The following is a 15,541-nucleotide window of genomic DNA, read 5'->3' on the forward strand; positions in this document are numbered from 1 at the left end:
GATTTACCTAAAAGTATTATTTTCAATATATATAGTCAAATTTTACTTTAAATAAATACTTTCGAACATTTAGGATCCTATATATTATTCTGTATCATGTATGTGATATATGATACTTGCTTATTTTGTTTTTTATATATTTTAAGATTTGATAGATAATGTCCTAAGACCGTGTCCAGGGAATTGGTTTCTATCGTTGGATTTTTATGATTTATAGTTTGTTGTCTTCGTTCGTAATAAGTATTAAAATATTATCATATTTTGATACTTAATATCAGATATATAATTATATTACAAAAATATCTTGAAAAAATGATTTAACATTAGCTAACGTAATGTTTTTAAAATTAAATGTGACCGGTCGAAGTGTTTCTTCAAATTGAATTAAGTAATTTTAAATTCTTTAAATCTGCTCACTCATTAACAGTTAAACGAGGTTCGCCGGGACAGCTATAAAAAAAACTCACGCACACCAACTCGTATATAAATTTAATCCTATGTAACCGATACCGGCACAAATAGTCATAGGATGTTTCAATTGTTTGCTTTTGAGGTCGATTTTATGTGCAGTATTAATTGTTCTGCGTTATTCTGTTGCATTCTATTTAATATTCAGAACAAGGCTATTTTTAATTTCCGTGCGAAACTTTATTTCTATTAGCCGGTGTCTCACAGAAGTTGCGGGCAACTGTATTGTACAGTTTACAGAGCCAGAGAGTAATAAATTCAGTCTGAAGATCGCCACATGTATTAATAGTATGAATTATTGTGTATGTATGTATGTACTGTATTAATATAAAAAAATATATTCCGCAAAAAACCGCACAATGCCAACTAACCAATGAGTGTTACTGTCAACTTAGAATTTAATTCCCTTATTATAAAAGAAATTAGTTTGATTGCACCGTTTTTAACTAATATCTGTGTGTAATGTGTCTCTGTTCATTACACCGTAAACACAATTTGGCAGAAAGAGACAAAATTGCATATTAGTTTAAAGAGTAATTGTACTGTGCAACTGATTTAGTGTTTCTAAATAAATATATTTTATTTATAAATATATTTAAATTAGGATAACTCGTTAGCAAATATCGAGAAGGAGAAAGCCGACCTTTTGGGTTGTCTCTTCGCGTCCAACTCGACTTTGGATAACCAAGGGAGGGCACCACCAACCATTTCGCAGTGTGAGTGACTTAAATGCCGGAAATCATTTTCCGGTAACGTGCAGTCTGCAAAACTCTATCTTCCTTGGATATTCATAAATCAAGCGGGCCTGAAGACATCCCCCCGATTGTGCTGCGTACTTGTGCTCCTGAGTTGGCTTCGGTCCTAACGCGCCTTCTTCATTACATGTACTCGCTCGGTACAGTCCCCAAGTGCTGATACACCGCTTCAGTATATCCGATCCCTAAAAACGATCTGATCGTCCCACTATCGCCCAATAGCTATAACCTCCATTTTCCTCCAAAATAATGGAAACCATTATTCATGGCCGAACCTGCTGGCCATCTGCTAATTAGCGGTTGACAGTACGGCCTACGTCGTGGTCACTTGGCTTCTTGTATACCTTACACTTATATAAGCCGAGGCAATAGAGTCTAAAGAGGAGGCGCTTAGTTTGGATATAGCGAAAACCTTCGATCGGGTGTGGCATAAAGCGCTCGAGGCTCTAGCCTATGGGCTCCCCGAGAAATTATATTAGTAACTGGACCTCCAGCTTACTGGCCGATCGGAGCATCAAAGTCATTGACGGAGCATGTACCGACTTCAAACCCGTGATGCTGGGGTCCCACAATAATCCGCGTGGACACCATAGTGTAATTTATATAAAGATAAGATGGTGACGACCATAAAATAAGTAATTAACAATTAAATATCCAATATTGTGTTACAATGGCGGCGTCCAATAGTTTGAAAATTTGTTTTATTATTAATGTCATGTTACCACTAATCTATTAATAACACTCATCAAGTCTGTCCAAAAATTAAACGCGTGTATTTTGTAGTAAAAATTTATTTCAGATTTTACTTATGGCTGACACCAGATTCATGTACCACAAAATCAGTTGAAGGTCAAAGTTCTAGTGAACTTTGTGACCCTTCAGTAAGAGATAGGTTAAACAGTACTTATATTTAGGTCACTTTATGGATGATTCTGGATGTATCCCACTGCTTTTATCAAATAACAAAGAAGAATCTTCAGAATGTGCTAGTTTTATGTGACGTCGTAGGTTCGAGGCGCGACTCAGACGCAATCCACAAACACAGCAGACATGAGGTTTCTCACCACCATGCGAGATTAGATGTTGCTTTAAATCTTGACGGGTGATAAAGGCACGCCCACATGTATCACAATCAAAATTTCGTGTTCCTGTATGTTTACTAGAAATCAACAATTGTAAAAAATTTATAACTGTAATATATCTGGAATTAAACTATGTTTTTACCAATTGTCATGACAATTACACAACGGTCATATTAAAGTTTTATTTAAATCATTTAGAAAACTCTATAACAAGACTGATAATATTTTAAATTTAATTACCAAATATGATATTGCAAATGGCCTATAGTTCTGAACCGCTTAGGGCAAAGATGACACTGGTAAGGTAACTGACCAGTATGCTTTCGGTTATGAGCTATCAGGCCAGCTGAATGGGCAAAACCCTTACCACAAGTTCCACAGTGAAATGGTTTTTCACCCTGAAAACATGAGATTTTGTTATAATAAAAAAACTCTTAAACTCAGATAACAAATCATACATACTGTGTGTGTCCTTTTATGCACATTCAAGGTTTCTGATAGTGAAAAGCTTTTATCACACTGATTACATGGGAACGGGCGTTCTTTGGTGTGTGTAACTAAATGAGTTCTGAGCCTATATCTGTAACAAAACAATTAACCAGGAAATCAGTTATTTGAGTATTATACTCCATTAAAAATATCTTTCATAGACCAATTTTATGAAAAAGTACCTAGAGGACATGAATTTTCCACATGTGGAACATTGATGTTGCCTTTCAGCTTTTGAAATATTTAAAATCTCATTGTTTTTTGGCTCTGCTTTTGATTCACCTTGTGTAAGTTGTAGAACAGATTCTTTCTTATCCTCTATAAATTTGTTGCAAAGCTTCATAGAATTTAGTTCTTTAAACTTCTTTTCTGACTGTTGACATAATTCTATAAATTCAATGCATTTATTCAATCGTTTGGTACATTTTAAACAAATAAGTTTTGAAAACTCATCCATTTTATCGCTCTGTAATGTAACCATGATAAATATTATAAAAAATTAAGCAGATAGTGTTCATTTCAAAGATTTTTACAATATTAGATTAATGCATATTATAATCATTTCAAGTTTTACTCACGCTTATGTTTGCTATTGCTAGTAACTTTGAGCTTATGGTACCATTCTGTAGATTTTCAAACAAACTTTTAAAAGAATAAGTTTTGCTGCCTCGCAGACAGATTCGGCATATACTTCCAAAATGTAGAGGGGTTACGTTCATCCTTAACTAATTGTTTATAAACTTTTTATTATATTGGAATATAATATATATTAAATTGAATATGATCCTTTTATTTATATAATCAGCTGTTGTTTGGATACATTTAATTGTATTACTAATTAATTATTTAAATTTTATGTAACTTTTTTAATGTTATTATAATTTAAGGCCTAATGGTTTCAGTTCCCTAAAATTTCCTTGTAAATATATACCTATATATTATATATAATTAGCAAGTACGTAAGGTTTTTTCCAAAACAAAGAACATGGAACTTTAATGTTGAACTCATTGGCATATTGTGGAATGTGGATTCTTCATGATAAACGTCAAGCTTCACGCAGAGCGTATTGCCACAGACAAAAAAAAAAATTACATCAAACGAAAATAACATCGAATAAAGGATAGGATCAGCAGGTTATAAAACTATCTCTAATACAAATTACTACATTATGGAAAGGAACAGTAACTAGTAATATAGGTTATACATCACATCCAGGCGAGCGTCGAGACTCGGGAACATTATCGACTATCGTTGTATGTTATTATCAATCTTGTCGTTTTGGAATACCTAATTCTAGACAAGGGACGCAAATTTACTAATATCTGTATATTATATTATACACTCGGCGTCAAAAAAATCGCACCTTTCCTAAAATTCGTGTCAAGCGATTATAACTCCGAAGATCCTACCTGTACCTTATCATTATTAGTATCATTTGAAAGCTTATGAAATCCCTTATTTGAAAACGGTAGGAAATTGGCCACCACCCCCATAAAAAAAGAAAATTCTGGGAAAATGTGAAACAATGTGTATTCTGATCAAAATTACAAATAAAAGGAACAATACAAAAATTAAAAATAAACAATGACAATCCTTAAAAAATAGTCTTAAAACTTAGTGTTGCCTCCTCTATCTCTCCGATCAGCTTCCAAGCGGTCAGTCATGGACCTGATGAGCGTCACGACGTGTTCCTGGGGAATGTTGTCCCACTCCTCGATGACGGCATCTCGAAGCTCATCGAGAGTGGCAGGAGCTGGATTACGGGCCCGAACTCGCCGTTTCAGCTCGTCCCAGAGGTGCTCAATAGGATTGAGGTCGGGGCTTCTTGCTGGCCAGTCCATAACCTTGATGCCAACTCGACGTAGGTAGTCCTTGACAATCGAGGCTGTGTGGCACCGGGCGTAGTCGTGCATGAACTCGAAGTTGGCGCCGACAATACCTGCACATGGGACCACATGCTCCTCCAAAACCTCGGTGATATACCGGTGGGCAGTCAGAGACCCCTGACCGCGACCATCTCCAGCTCTGGAGACGCACACGAGGTCTGTCTTGCCGTCGATAGAAATACCGCCCTAGAACATGCAGGATCCTCCTCCATACCCGACGGTTTCCACGGTGCAGGCTGGTGTGAAACGCTCCCAAGGCCGCCTGTAGACTCTCTTACGCATGTTGTTGGTGTACAGGCACACTCGGGTTTTGTTGGAAAACAGGACATTCCTCCACTGGTCGAATGTCCACGGCACGTGCGTTTCGTAAAATCGCTTCCTTTTCGTGCGGTGGAGGGCAGTCAATAGGCGGCCTGTAGCAGCTCTCCGGGGCAGCAAATTCTTCTCTTACAGCCTTCTTCTGATAGTGGAGACGCTATTAGCTGTCCTTCGAGTAGCTCAAAGCCGCTGCTGCAGCTCCACAGCGTTGAAGAAGCGGTTCCGCAAAGACGTCGACACAATGGAGCGATCACCTCTAACGGTAGTGCAGTGACGTCTCCCGGATCCATGTCTCCTAATGTAACCACCAGTCTCTTGGAACCGTTGGTATACCCGTTGCACTCGAAATCGGCTGATTTTCAGTTGCCGAGCAACTTCAACCTGCCGTAGCCCGATTTGCAGTAGGGGCACCACTTGAGCTGCTTTTTTGCCATGGTATCCATTTTCACTGAGTTTTTTCTTGTCGAAGCTCTTCAGGAGTGACCTCTGTGACGTCTGGATAGCGAATAACCCATCATTGACTTTTACCCCCTCGTTATATACGCGTCCAGGGTGGTACAATTAGTGAGCCTCCAAACGCGTACATCGCCACTTTTTAATCAAAGTGCTGATGATTTGTGGTTTTTGATTTTCCGTAAACAAATGATATTTTTATTGAAAGCTTATTAATTTATCTTTTAAATGATACTAATAATGATAGGGTACAGGAAGGATCTTAGAAGTTATAACCGCTTGACACGAATTTTAAGAAAGGTGCGATTTTTTTGACGCCAAGTGTATATCTGTAATTATATTAAAAATGAGCCAAATGGATTTCTATTCACAGGTCCTATTTAAGGATTATACAGAATCCTGTGGTTTGGAAAGAAACTTATTCTAAAGTATTGCATTTTACAGTAAACGAAAAAGAATTGTACTTAATATAATAGTCTTTTACCACTAGATAAAAAGCAAGACAAACAAAACATGACGTCAAAAAGACTTCCTTCCATATGTGTTTTCCTCAATACAAAAAAATGTTAATGGAATTTCATCGGAAGATTCAAATTTGAACTTTCGTCTAACGAATTTTTCAATTGTCATTCTCATTGTATAACCCCCGAGTTTTAATTTTCTTTGCGCAATCTAAAAGTTCTACAATACTTATTGTGTAAAAAAATCGATAAAGCTCTTTTACTACTTGGTTATTTGTAGTATAAATAAAGTGGAAACTTTCAGACTTATACATATTTTGAGGAACAAAGACGTATGGTCAACATGTCTGCTCGAGACATTTACTATTCGGAGAAATATTATGACGACGATCACGAATACAGGTATATCTTATTTACTAATAATTCTAAAGCTTATATTGTGCAATATAAATGAATAACTATACAAATCTTTACTGTACTATAACATTACGGCTACAGTAAAGAAAGTTGAAATGTAAAATACCTAGATTATTCGCTTTTATAGTGTTTTTATGGGTATTTCAAAATAACATGTCATTGCTTTTCTTAAAATTCTTCTTGATAGGTAAATGGTTTTCAAATGTAATTAGTATTTTTACTTGCGTAGTTTTTCTTAAATTGGTTGTTTAAAAAGAAGATCTGTAACTACAGTATGGCATAACTATTTTTGCATTTCAGGCATGTGGTGTTACCAAAGGAGATGGTAAAACTTATTCCGAAAAACCACTTAATGAGTGAGGATGAGTGGCGTAGTATTGGTGTGCAACAAAGCCACGGATGGGTACACTATATGACACATCAACCAGGTCAGTTTCTTTAAAAGCTTGTTTGTTTACCAATATATTCATTATGTATAATATAACAGTATTAATTGATATTAGTGTATGATTTTTAGTACACATAAAGCACATTTATTTGTATTAAAGAAACGGTTATTATATTTATTATTTTTTTCAGAATTGGCAATTAAAGACATAAAATACTCAACTGTAATAATAGACATTATAAAACAAAATTTTCTTCAAAATATTAAACATTATAAGGTTATTATTTTTCAGAACCTCATATTCTACTGTTTCGAAGAAAGAAGCCTCAAACGCAGAACAAGTAATTTTTAATTTACATAAAAAAATCTAGATGTAATATTAATTTAGGTTTGCTCATAACAAAATGTTTAATTATGCATGTTTATTGATGTAGTCAACTTGTCCATTATTTATCTTGTAGCAAAATTTTAAACATAATGTAACATATGCTTAAACAGTGTCCTCTGTATTAAAATTTGTTTATTTGTTATGAGCTACTATGATCTTCATTCCTGATTTTAAGTCATTAATTTATAAGTTTTTTTAACACAAATCATAAATAATGTATAATAATCATTCTTTGCAGTAGTTTATTATATTAAGTTTGACAAGATATAATTATTGCAGCTTCTCCGAGCAATGGTAATGCTCACTTAGCACTCTTTTAAGAATATGGTTTGTTAGTTTTAATCAAATTTTGTACAAATAAATGTTTGGTGCTATGTTACTGGTGCTTTTCTTTGTCTTTCTATATTTCATGTCCTGTAATTTTCAGATTACATGCATTCAACCAATCTCTTTCATCATGGCATAGTGGTTAATAAATAAAAAATTTAACAATAAAATGATAAAGTAATAGACCAATTTTATGAAAAAGTACCTGGAGGACATAAAATAAAAAACATTGGATATTGTGCAATCTTTAGATAGTTTTTATTTTTTGCCTTTTGTATGTTTACAAAACATCATATTTATTTTTCTAACTATGGGTCCAAAGTACATGTCTATTGAATTAAAGCGTGTAGTCATTTTCTTAATTAAAAACATTTAACAACTGAGGTTGTGTTTTGGTTGCTGAAACGGATTGGGCTGCCTACGCACTGGCGACCTGGCCGCGGCGTCTAATTTGATGCCACGCGAGGCCGTCCCCATATCGCGCTTGCCTACTCACCGGCGACCATGGCCGCGTCTATGGTCGCCAGTGCGTAGGCTGCCTTAATGGAATTTCAATGGGGAAAATTACTTTGAGATACAAGCAATTTCGCAAACAAGGTTTCGAATTAGCTATGAATATGTCATGTACCACTACTATGACTACTACCATCTAAATGACAAAGAAAACTTTTATTTTAAGAGGATTCTTTTAAGTATGTTGTTATGATATTTTTTTCAAATGTGTTTTTAAAAGGTTGGATTAAGATAAAAAAACAAATTTACAATGTCTAACAATAACAGTACTAAATATGTAATGTCAAATCCATTGCATTTTTGTTATAAGTCGCACAGCTCTAAAACTAAGGGTAAGTATAGAGTATTTGCCACCTGGTATTGTTGATACTGAATAACCAAATCCTAATTTTAACTTAAATAAGTAATTCATATGCCAAAACAACAATTTGTATAAAAACTTTATTTTCTTTTTTTCTTAGCACTAGGAGACAGAGGCAATTTGGTTTCTGGTTGTGAGAACTCCACAGACTCAACTTTAATGTCTTCAGTTGATACTGTATCTAATAAATCTAGACCTTGTAACTGTTCTTGTTCCAAATTGTGCAACATTTGAAAACCAGGTTCCAATGAAGGAGTGAATGCACTGTCTAAGGCGGCAGGGAAATGCAGCTCTGGCACTTCTTCAAGTTTTAACTGTGGTGCTATATCTCCAATTGTTAGTGCTTCACACTGTGACCGTAAATTATCACATTTCTTTTTAATTTTGCTATGGTATCTTACTACACGATTCTCATAAAAATCATGAAGATTTCCAACATTTAAATCTGCCAATACTTTTGATATTATGTCTGGGAACCCTGATTTAATACCACTTGCTTGTCTGTCAGTGACAGTTCTCATTAATTTACACAGGTTTGTTAAATAGGTATCCAAAGAATCTGCTACAGCATTAAGAGCTGTGTTAGTGCATGTAGCAACTCCAATATGCCCAATACTTATAGCTGCACATTGCTTTAAAGCTCTTCTGTGACATTCAGGAGTAAAGGGTAGAATTACTGCACCTTTACCAAGTGAGAAATCACAATACTCTTTAGGAAGAAAATTTATAGGAGGAGAAGCCAAATGCTCCATTTCCATATCTGGAATTGGAGGAGGATTAGGCAAGCTTAATGCATCTAATCTTGCTCCTTCAAATACTGCATTTTCAGTTTGTTCTAAAATAGCCGACAATTGTCTAGCATAGGCATGAAGTTGAATTGTGTGGGTTATAAGATTAGCTTTCGGTAGTTCGACGGGAGAAGACTTTACACTGATGGGAATTTCCGGAATATTTTGCATCCCAAGTTCAATAATTGGATTAAAGTTAACACTTTGCAGTACTGCCTCATTGGGCTCATCGTCTTCAAATTCACCCCAAAGTTTTCCTGTTGACATATTGGGTTCTGAAGACCGGTAATATTTAAGTATATTAGATGAGTTGGTAATATTTGATAATCCGTAATATATTTGCAACTGTATTGTATAATATGTAACTTTTAAAAATTAACTTGTTTACTATGTAAAATAGGGAAAGATAGAAATTGCAACTTAAAAGTTTAAAACACAGATTACGTATATTAGTTACTTTTTTTTTTTTTTGGGATTTTATGACCTGGCATATTAGTTTTTTTTTTTTTTTTGGAGTTTATGGCCTGGTATCCTAGACCTTTAGGCCAGGCATATTATAGGTCTACCAGGATCTGATGGCAAAAAGGGAAAAAAGAAATTGACGCTAGCAATACTGGGGAAATTGGAGTAAAACGTTTTGATACTTTTTTTCCCTTAAAGCGGCTGATTGTATGTGATACATACAAATATACAAATTTATCCAATGATCAAGGATAATTTTTGAAAATTTTACAGTGACGAATTTGGGGTTTGAAATTTAGATGAAAACTCCAATTATTCTGTTCATGAGTTTATTAATTAATTATAGGCTATTAGAACTTGAAAATGGTTCCAAATACTGCACATCCATAAAAAAGTCTTCATATGAAGAGGAAGACGCAGTATTTAAGATAAACCTATCCTCCTGCATCTCAATTAACTGTTCTTGTTCTATGAACTGATTTTCAATTTTTATTAGACGTTCACAAGATTTTCGCCATTCATCGATCCCTACTTGAGAGTAAGCTTCTTAAATCTCTTCTCTGTTAAAAATTTTATGTTACTTGCAGGTATAGTAACGTTTTTACCCGTTTCATTATTCCCCAGATTAATTCTATGGGGTTTACCGTACAATGATATGGTGGGAGCCTCAAGACTTCGTGGCCGTGTGATTTAAAAATCTCATCTATCTGATATTTAGTTTTTTTTTCAATTCTAAATCAAAACCACCTTTCCTCTTTTTACCGGGCGTACTAAATACGCCTCTGTTAGATCTGCCCTCGGCAACAATTCATCTTATGGTAGTATTAGAAACCCCTGAAATAAACCAAAGTTTATATAATTACATAATATAATACACACGAAAATCCAATAAACCAAAGTATCAAGACGTATCATTCCTACTAACCAGTCAACACTTGCACATAGCTCAATATCGATGATTGTGCATGTTCTGCACCTTGTTGATCAAGTATTCTTTGATAAACATTGAAAACAATACTTCTTGCTTGCGATCGAAGAGGTTTCTTCGACATTTTCACCACTTTTTAAAGGAAATTTGAAGCCAAAACAAAAACAATTCCTCGAAATTTCAGTTGACAACTGAAATTTTTTTTTTGTTGCCATATGAAAATCGGTAATTTTTAAATTTTTTTTTGCCATCAGATTCTGGTAGACCTATAGTTACTATTTTGAAACCATAGACTCAACATTCAGAATACAATGTAGAAGGTAAAGGCAAAATAAAGTGTTGAGTGATCATTTCATTCAATGTGAGTGTTGTCTTTATAATTATTTGAAAATGGCATTGTAAAATACACAATATATAGTATGTAATATCTATAACGCAATATATAAAAACATGCTGTTAATGATCCATACTTCCCACAAACTAAATAATAACGTCTATTATATGTTATGGACCATACAATATACATGTCTTAGAAGCATGCTACTCTTACAATTTTAAAACTACAGGTTATTTATTTAATTAAAGATACTGTCTTGCAGTTGCATAAGAAAGAAGTAAGTAACTATTGCCTGTATGTGCAGTGTTGCCAACTCGGATTTTGAAAATTACGTAGGTCAGATTAAACAATTACGTAGATTTAGCAAAAATTGTATAGGAAAAGTTCGTAGATCTACGTACTTTTTTTTATGAGTGAAATGAAGAGGGTAGGGTTGGTAAAACTGAATAAAAAGAGTGTTATTTTTTTGAAATGGAAATAAAAAAAAATATATTCATTATTATTTTCTGGTAAATTAAATTTGTACATGTTTTTATTAAAAAGTTTAATATGATCTTGCGTTGGCCCAGGATTACTTTTCAGATCACTTTTTGTAAAATGTAACCCTGTGAGGGTTTCAGTAGACTGAGGTCCGTTTCTGATGTTAGTTTTCATCAAGTTTATTAAAGAAAAACGTCGTTCAACATTTGCGCTACTATGAGGTAATGTTAATAACTTTTGTGTAAATTGGGCTAGGAGGGGAAACTGCTGAGTTGCATCTCATTTTTTTTATTTTGGCAATATGACGCCAAAAGTCATCTGCTTTGAATATCTGATCCTCTTGAAATGGTAGATTTGTGTTTCTTAAAGTTCTCCATTCCCGGTCTGATTGTTTTTAACTTTTTTTTTTCGAAAGTAATAGATATTATGCCTATTCAGCCTAATGAATTTGGATATTGTGCAAAATTTTCAATTTGATTAAAAATACGTAGATTCTGTGACTGAAGTTCGTAGGTTTTCAGAAAAGGCCTAAAATACGTAGATCTACGTAAAAAGACGTAGAGTTGGCAACGCTGTGTATGTGGGTACCCTCACACGAAGGTATTTCTGGTGATGAAATAGCAGACAAAACTGCATAATATAATATAGAGATTCATACTCTTAATGCCAGCAACATGTCTCTATTACCGATTATTATTATGATATAAATAACTCAATAAAAAATATATGGACAACCTTATGGAACGAAGATCAAAAATTTAAAGGCAAGTGGTATGGAAATATTCAAGAAAAGTTACTGAGAAGATCCTGGTATGACGAGTTGGATACAGCTAGTCGTGAGTTCGTTACCACAATCAACAGATTGCGATTAAAATAAACTCTTCTCTGCTAGAACTTACCACAAGAAGAATAAGTCAATAACCTTATAAAATCTAATAAAGTAGATAAATGTAATAAGCATCCTTATGCAAAGTTATTATCCAATTGTCTGAAAGCCAGATGACCAATATGTAATAAATTAAAATAAGGTAAGTGGGGGCAAGATGAAAAATGGGGTAAGACAATAAATCGTCTATAACACATATTTTAACGTATTTTTTTGAGTGCTGGTATTTTTATTAAAACCGCCAGTTTCTAACGTTCCAAACCACATTCGAAGTTAGATGCCCAAAGTGCGTAGAGTGCGTTAATTTGAATAATTTCTGCGTCGTGATTTTTTCGTTAAATCTTCAAGTGATTTAATCTTACCCCGTGTACCTACTGTAACTTTAATTACAAGACAGGTACGACTGTTTCATTTGAATATTTAACTATAGTTTTTTATTCTTACTTACGAAATCACATAAAGTACGGCTATTTTTAGTAATTAATATAGAAAATATCTCAACTTTCCATCGATACCAAAAAAAACGACGGGTTGCACTCCGGGAGTGCCGGAAGAAGTGAAAACTTGAATATTAACGTTGTGTATTTTTGGCTTTAATTATAAGTATAAAAGTACTATCATTTATGTGGTAGAATACAATATTTATTTATTGCGCTATCGTACACAAACATGACATAAGTAAAAATTAAATAAATTAAAATTTGTAACTATCTTATCTATCTAAATTTTTATTATAAATAAAATTTTAGTTCTGCAATTAAATAAAAAGGTATCTTTAGATATATAAAAAAACAAACAATTCGCTGTATCTTTGTTAAATACAGGTATTTTTTTTAATTAAGTCAGATGTGAGTTTTTAAGTCACTAAAAGCTAGGAAATTAGAACCGTTGACGACATCTCACATAAATTTTAACGATTTTAGAAAAATTTAGATAAATTTTTTTCCGTCACGATTTCATCTTTACCCTATTTTGTGGTCGTATCTTTATTTTTTTACTTACTTATTTTCTCTGCTTTGGAACAGATTTAACAATATGTTATTGATATGATAGAAAAGTACCTACCTATAGTTCAAACACAACTCTGCTCATCTCATCGAAAAACCGTTCAATCTTCCCTCCATACTCCATACTCCTCCTGTCATACGTAATTTTTATTAATAATACTCGAGTAAACCCTATGTTAGTATTTTAATATCTCCCATTATACTAAATAAGAAATTCAGTCTGTTTCGTGGGCTAATTATTTAGTACATAACATGGTGGAGCATTGTGTAATGGTTGTAGCTTCTTTCAAACATTGTATAAAACAAAAAAGGTTGGCGATTAAAAACAGTGGCGGACAATAATTTATTGCCACTTCTTCTCGTCCGTTCTACGCCCTTGATTTGAGAACTGGCAGTAAATGTAAAATTAGAAGCATTGAGCATTTAATATATATATTGTATTAGTTATTACTATTTCTTTATTGACGTTCATAAGTGTACATTGTGTTTCCTAATTGAATAAATTATTTTGACTTTGTATTTTGTAACAATATTCGTATAAGGTGGTAAGGTACACCGTATAACAGAAATATATAAGTTATGATTTACATTCGGTTTACGGCGTTAAAGTTTAAGCTTTAGCAACTAAAATTATTTTACACATATTAAGGCCGATTTACATTATCTTAGTGTTTAGGAGAGTGCTTTAGTACAACTTGAAAGGCAAGTTCTTTAGCGTAGTGTTTACTAAAGCAAGTAGCGTTTACATGTTTCAACTAAAGTACTATCCTAAAGCACTCTCCTAAACACTAATGATAATGTAAATCGGCCTTTATATGTATTAGTTATATACCTACGTTATAACTGTAAATCCGGTTTCTACTTTCTAGTTACTTGGTAGACACACCACAAACGTTACGTACTCACAAGTCACAGTGTTATTTGGTCTCTTCTAATTGCAGTTCATATTTTTAATATCAGATAATACTTAGGTCAAAGTGAACTCCCGTCTTAGTCCTAAAAGCGAAATAAACATGGTGCTAAAACTTTATCACTATCCATTGAGTTCTCCGTCAAGAGGAGCTTTTATGTCAATTAAAGCTATAGATGTACCGGTAGAAATTATTCATATTGATTTATTGAAAAAGGAGCAATTCAGTGAGAGTTTTGTAAAAGTTAACCCTCAGCACTGCATACCGACTATTGACGACGACGGTTTCGTGTTATGGGAAAGTAAAGCAATTGCCTGTTATTTGGCAGAAAAACATGAACGACATGATTTATATCCAATGAATCTGAAGCATCGTGCTCTTGTAAATCAGAGAATGTATTATGATAGCTCCATGTTGTACCCCCGTATAAGGGCGATAAATGTATGTTGATATAGGTATTAATATTAATTATAAAAATTAAAACTTTTTGGTTTAATAATAGAATTTAGTTTTTATGTAATATTTTAATTGATGTTTTTTTATATTAACTTTTAATTTTCAGTACCCCATTCTATTTCAAGGTGTTAAAGAAATTAAGAAGCCATTAATAGATGATCTAAATAACCAACTAGGATTTTTAAACCAGTACCTCAATGAGAGTAAATGGGTTGCAGGCGACCAAATGACGCTTGCTGATATAGCAATTGCTGCATCTATATCAACTCTTGCAGTAGGTTTTTATATATTGCAGTCTCTTTACTTAGTTTGTTTATTGATTAATTGAAATTGTTGTGTTAAAGTTACTGCTGGCTTTCAAACTGTTCTGCTTTTCAGGCTATTGATTGGGATTTTACTGACTTTCCCAACATTAATAGATGGTTCAAAAATTGTGAATCAATTCCTGGCTTTGCAGAGAACAAGGAGGGTGCTAGGGTATTTGGGAATGCTGTAAAAAAGAATTTGGAGCAATAATAATTGCGTATAATATTTATTTTAAACATTCTAATATATTTTTATACATACTACTACCTACCTACTTGTTATATTAAGATAACAATACTTTGTATTTTTTAATAAATGTAAATATGAACAACAGAAATTATTACTTTATAAAGTCTTTATATTAATACGGTCTATAAATGCAAATTAAAGAAGAATAGCTTCAATAGATTTGGAAAAAAATATATAGTCAAACTCATATTCAAATTTGAACCTTAACAGATATATTGTCGCAAGGAAACATTATAAGATTGTGAGAGACTGGTGACTGAACTAAGCAGGGCTTGTATCTCAGACCACCAGCCTCTACACCATGTGGGGAGAGGCTGGTGGTCTGAGATACAAGCCCTGCTTAGTTCAGTCACCAGTCTCTCACAATCTTATAATGTTTCCTTGCGACAATATATCTGTTTCTTAATATTTAGTTAATATCAAT

General features: G+C 33.5%; 4 protein-coding genes and 1 long non-coding RNA gene across 6 annotated transcripts; 2 read left to right on the top strand and 3 right to left on the bottom strand.

Annotated features, from left to right (window-relative positions):
* Positions 1-2,116: 2,116 nt before the first annotated feature.
* Positions 2,117-3,847, bottom strand: LOC125061643 (zinc finger protein 239-like). 2 transcript variants are annotated; one of them, XM_047667180.1, is made up of 5 exons: positions 3,373-3,847; positions 2,977-3,181; positions 2,768-2,885; positions 2,546-2,703; positions 2,117-2,382 (listed from the first exon to the last, which is right to left on the bottom strand). In XM_047667180.1, exons 2-5 carry the CDS (start codon positions 3,135-3,137, stop codon positions 2,139-2,141), a joined length of 681 nt encoding a protein of 226 aa, XP_047523136.1. In that variant the 5' UTR covers positions 3,138-3,181; positions 3,373-3,847; the 3' UTR covers positions 2,117-2,138. The 2 variants fall into 2 exon arrangements, with proteins under 2 accessions (XP_047523136.1, XP_047523127.1); XM_047667171.1 differs by having other exon boundaries at positions 2,977-3,260; positions 3,373-3,845.
* Positions 3,848-6,039: 2,192 nt separating this feature from the next.
* Positions 6,040-7,485, top strand: LOC125061657 (cyclin-dependent kinases regulatory subunit). Its single transcript, XM_047667186.1, has 3 exons — positions 6,040-6,315; positions 6,631-6,758; positions 7,011-7,485. The coding sequence occupies exons 1-3, from the start codon at positions 6,248-6,250 to the stop codon at positions 7,061-7,063; spliced, it is 249 nt and encodes an 82-aa protein (XP_047523142.1). The 5' UTR covers positions 6,040-6,247; the 3' UTR covers positions 7,064-7,485.
* Positions 7,486-8,354: 869 nt separating this feature from the next.
* Positions 8,355-9,546, bottom strand: LOC125062256. The gene has a single exon (XM_047668052.1). It carries the CDS (start codon positions 9,360-9,362, stop codon positions 8,388-8,390), a length of 975 nt encoding a protein of 324 aa, XP_047524008.1. The 5' UTR covers positions 9,363-9,546; the 3' UTR covers positions 8,355-8,387.
* A 323-nt stretch (positions 9,547-9,869) lies between these two features.
* On the bottom strand, positions 9,870-10,761 carry LOC125063056. The gene is made up of 2 exons (XR_007119455.1): positions 10,483-10,761; positions 9,870-10,391 (listed from the first exon to the last, which is right to left on the bottom strand). It is a non-coding gene; the product is annotated as an uncharacterized LOC125063056 (long non-coding RNA).
* Positions 10,762-12,328: 1,567 nt separating this feature from the next.
* On the top strand, positions 12,329-15,147 carry LOC125061614 (glutathione S-transferase 1-like). The gene is made up of 5 exons (XM_047667125.1): positions 12,329-12,357; positions 14,065-14,100; positions 14,182-14,547; positions 14,669-14,836; positions 14,941-15,147. The coding sequence occupies exons 1-5, from the start codon at positions 12,346-12,348 to the stop codon at positions 15,076-15,078; spliced, it is 720 nt and encodes a 239-aa protein (XP_047523081.1). The 5' UTR covers positions 12,329-12,345; the 3' UTR covers positions 15,079-15,147.
* Positions 15,148-15,541: the final 394 nt, after the last annotated feature.

Source organism: Pieris napi, chromosome 2 (genome assembly GCF_905475465.1).
Source record: "Pieris napi chromosome 2, ilPieNapi1.2, whole genome shotgun sequence".
NCBI classification, from domain to species: Eukaryota; Metazoa; Arthropoda; class Insecta; order Lepidoptera; family Pieridae; genus Pieris; species Pieris napi.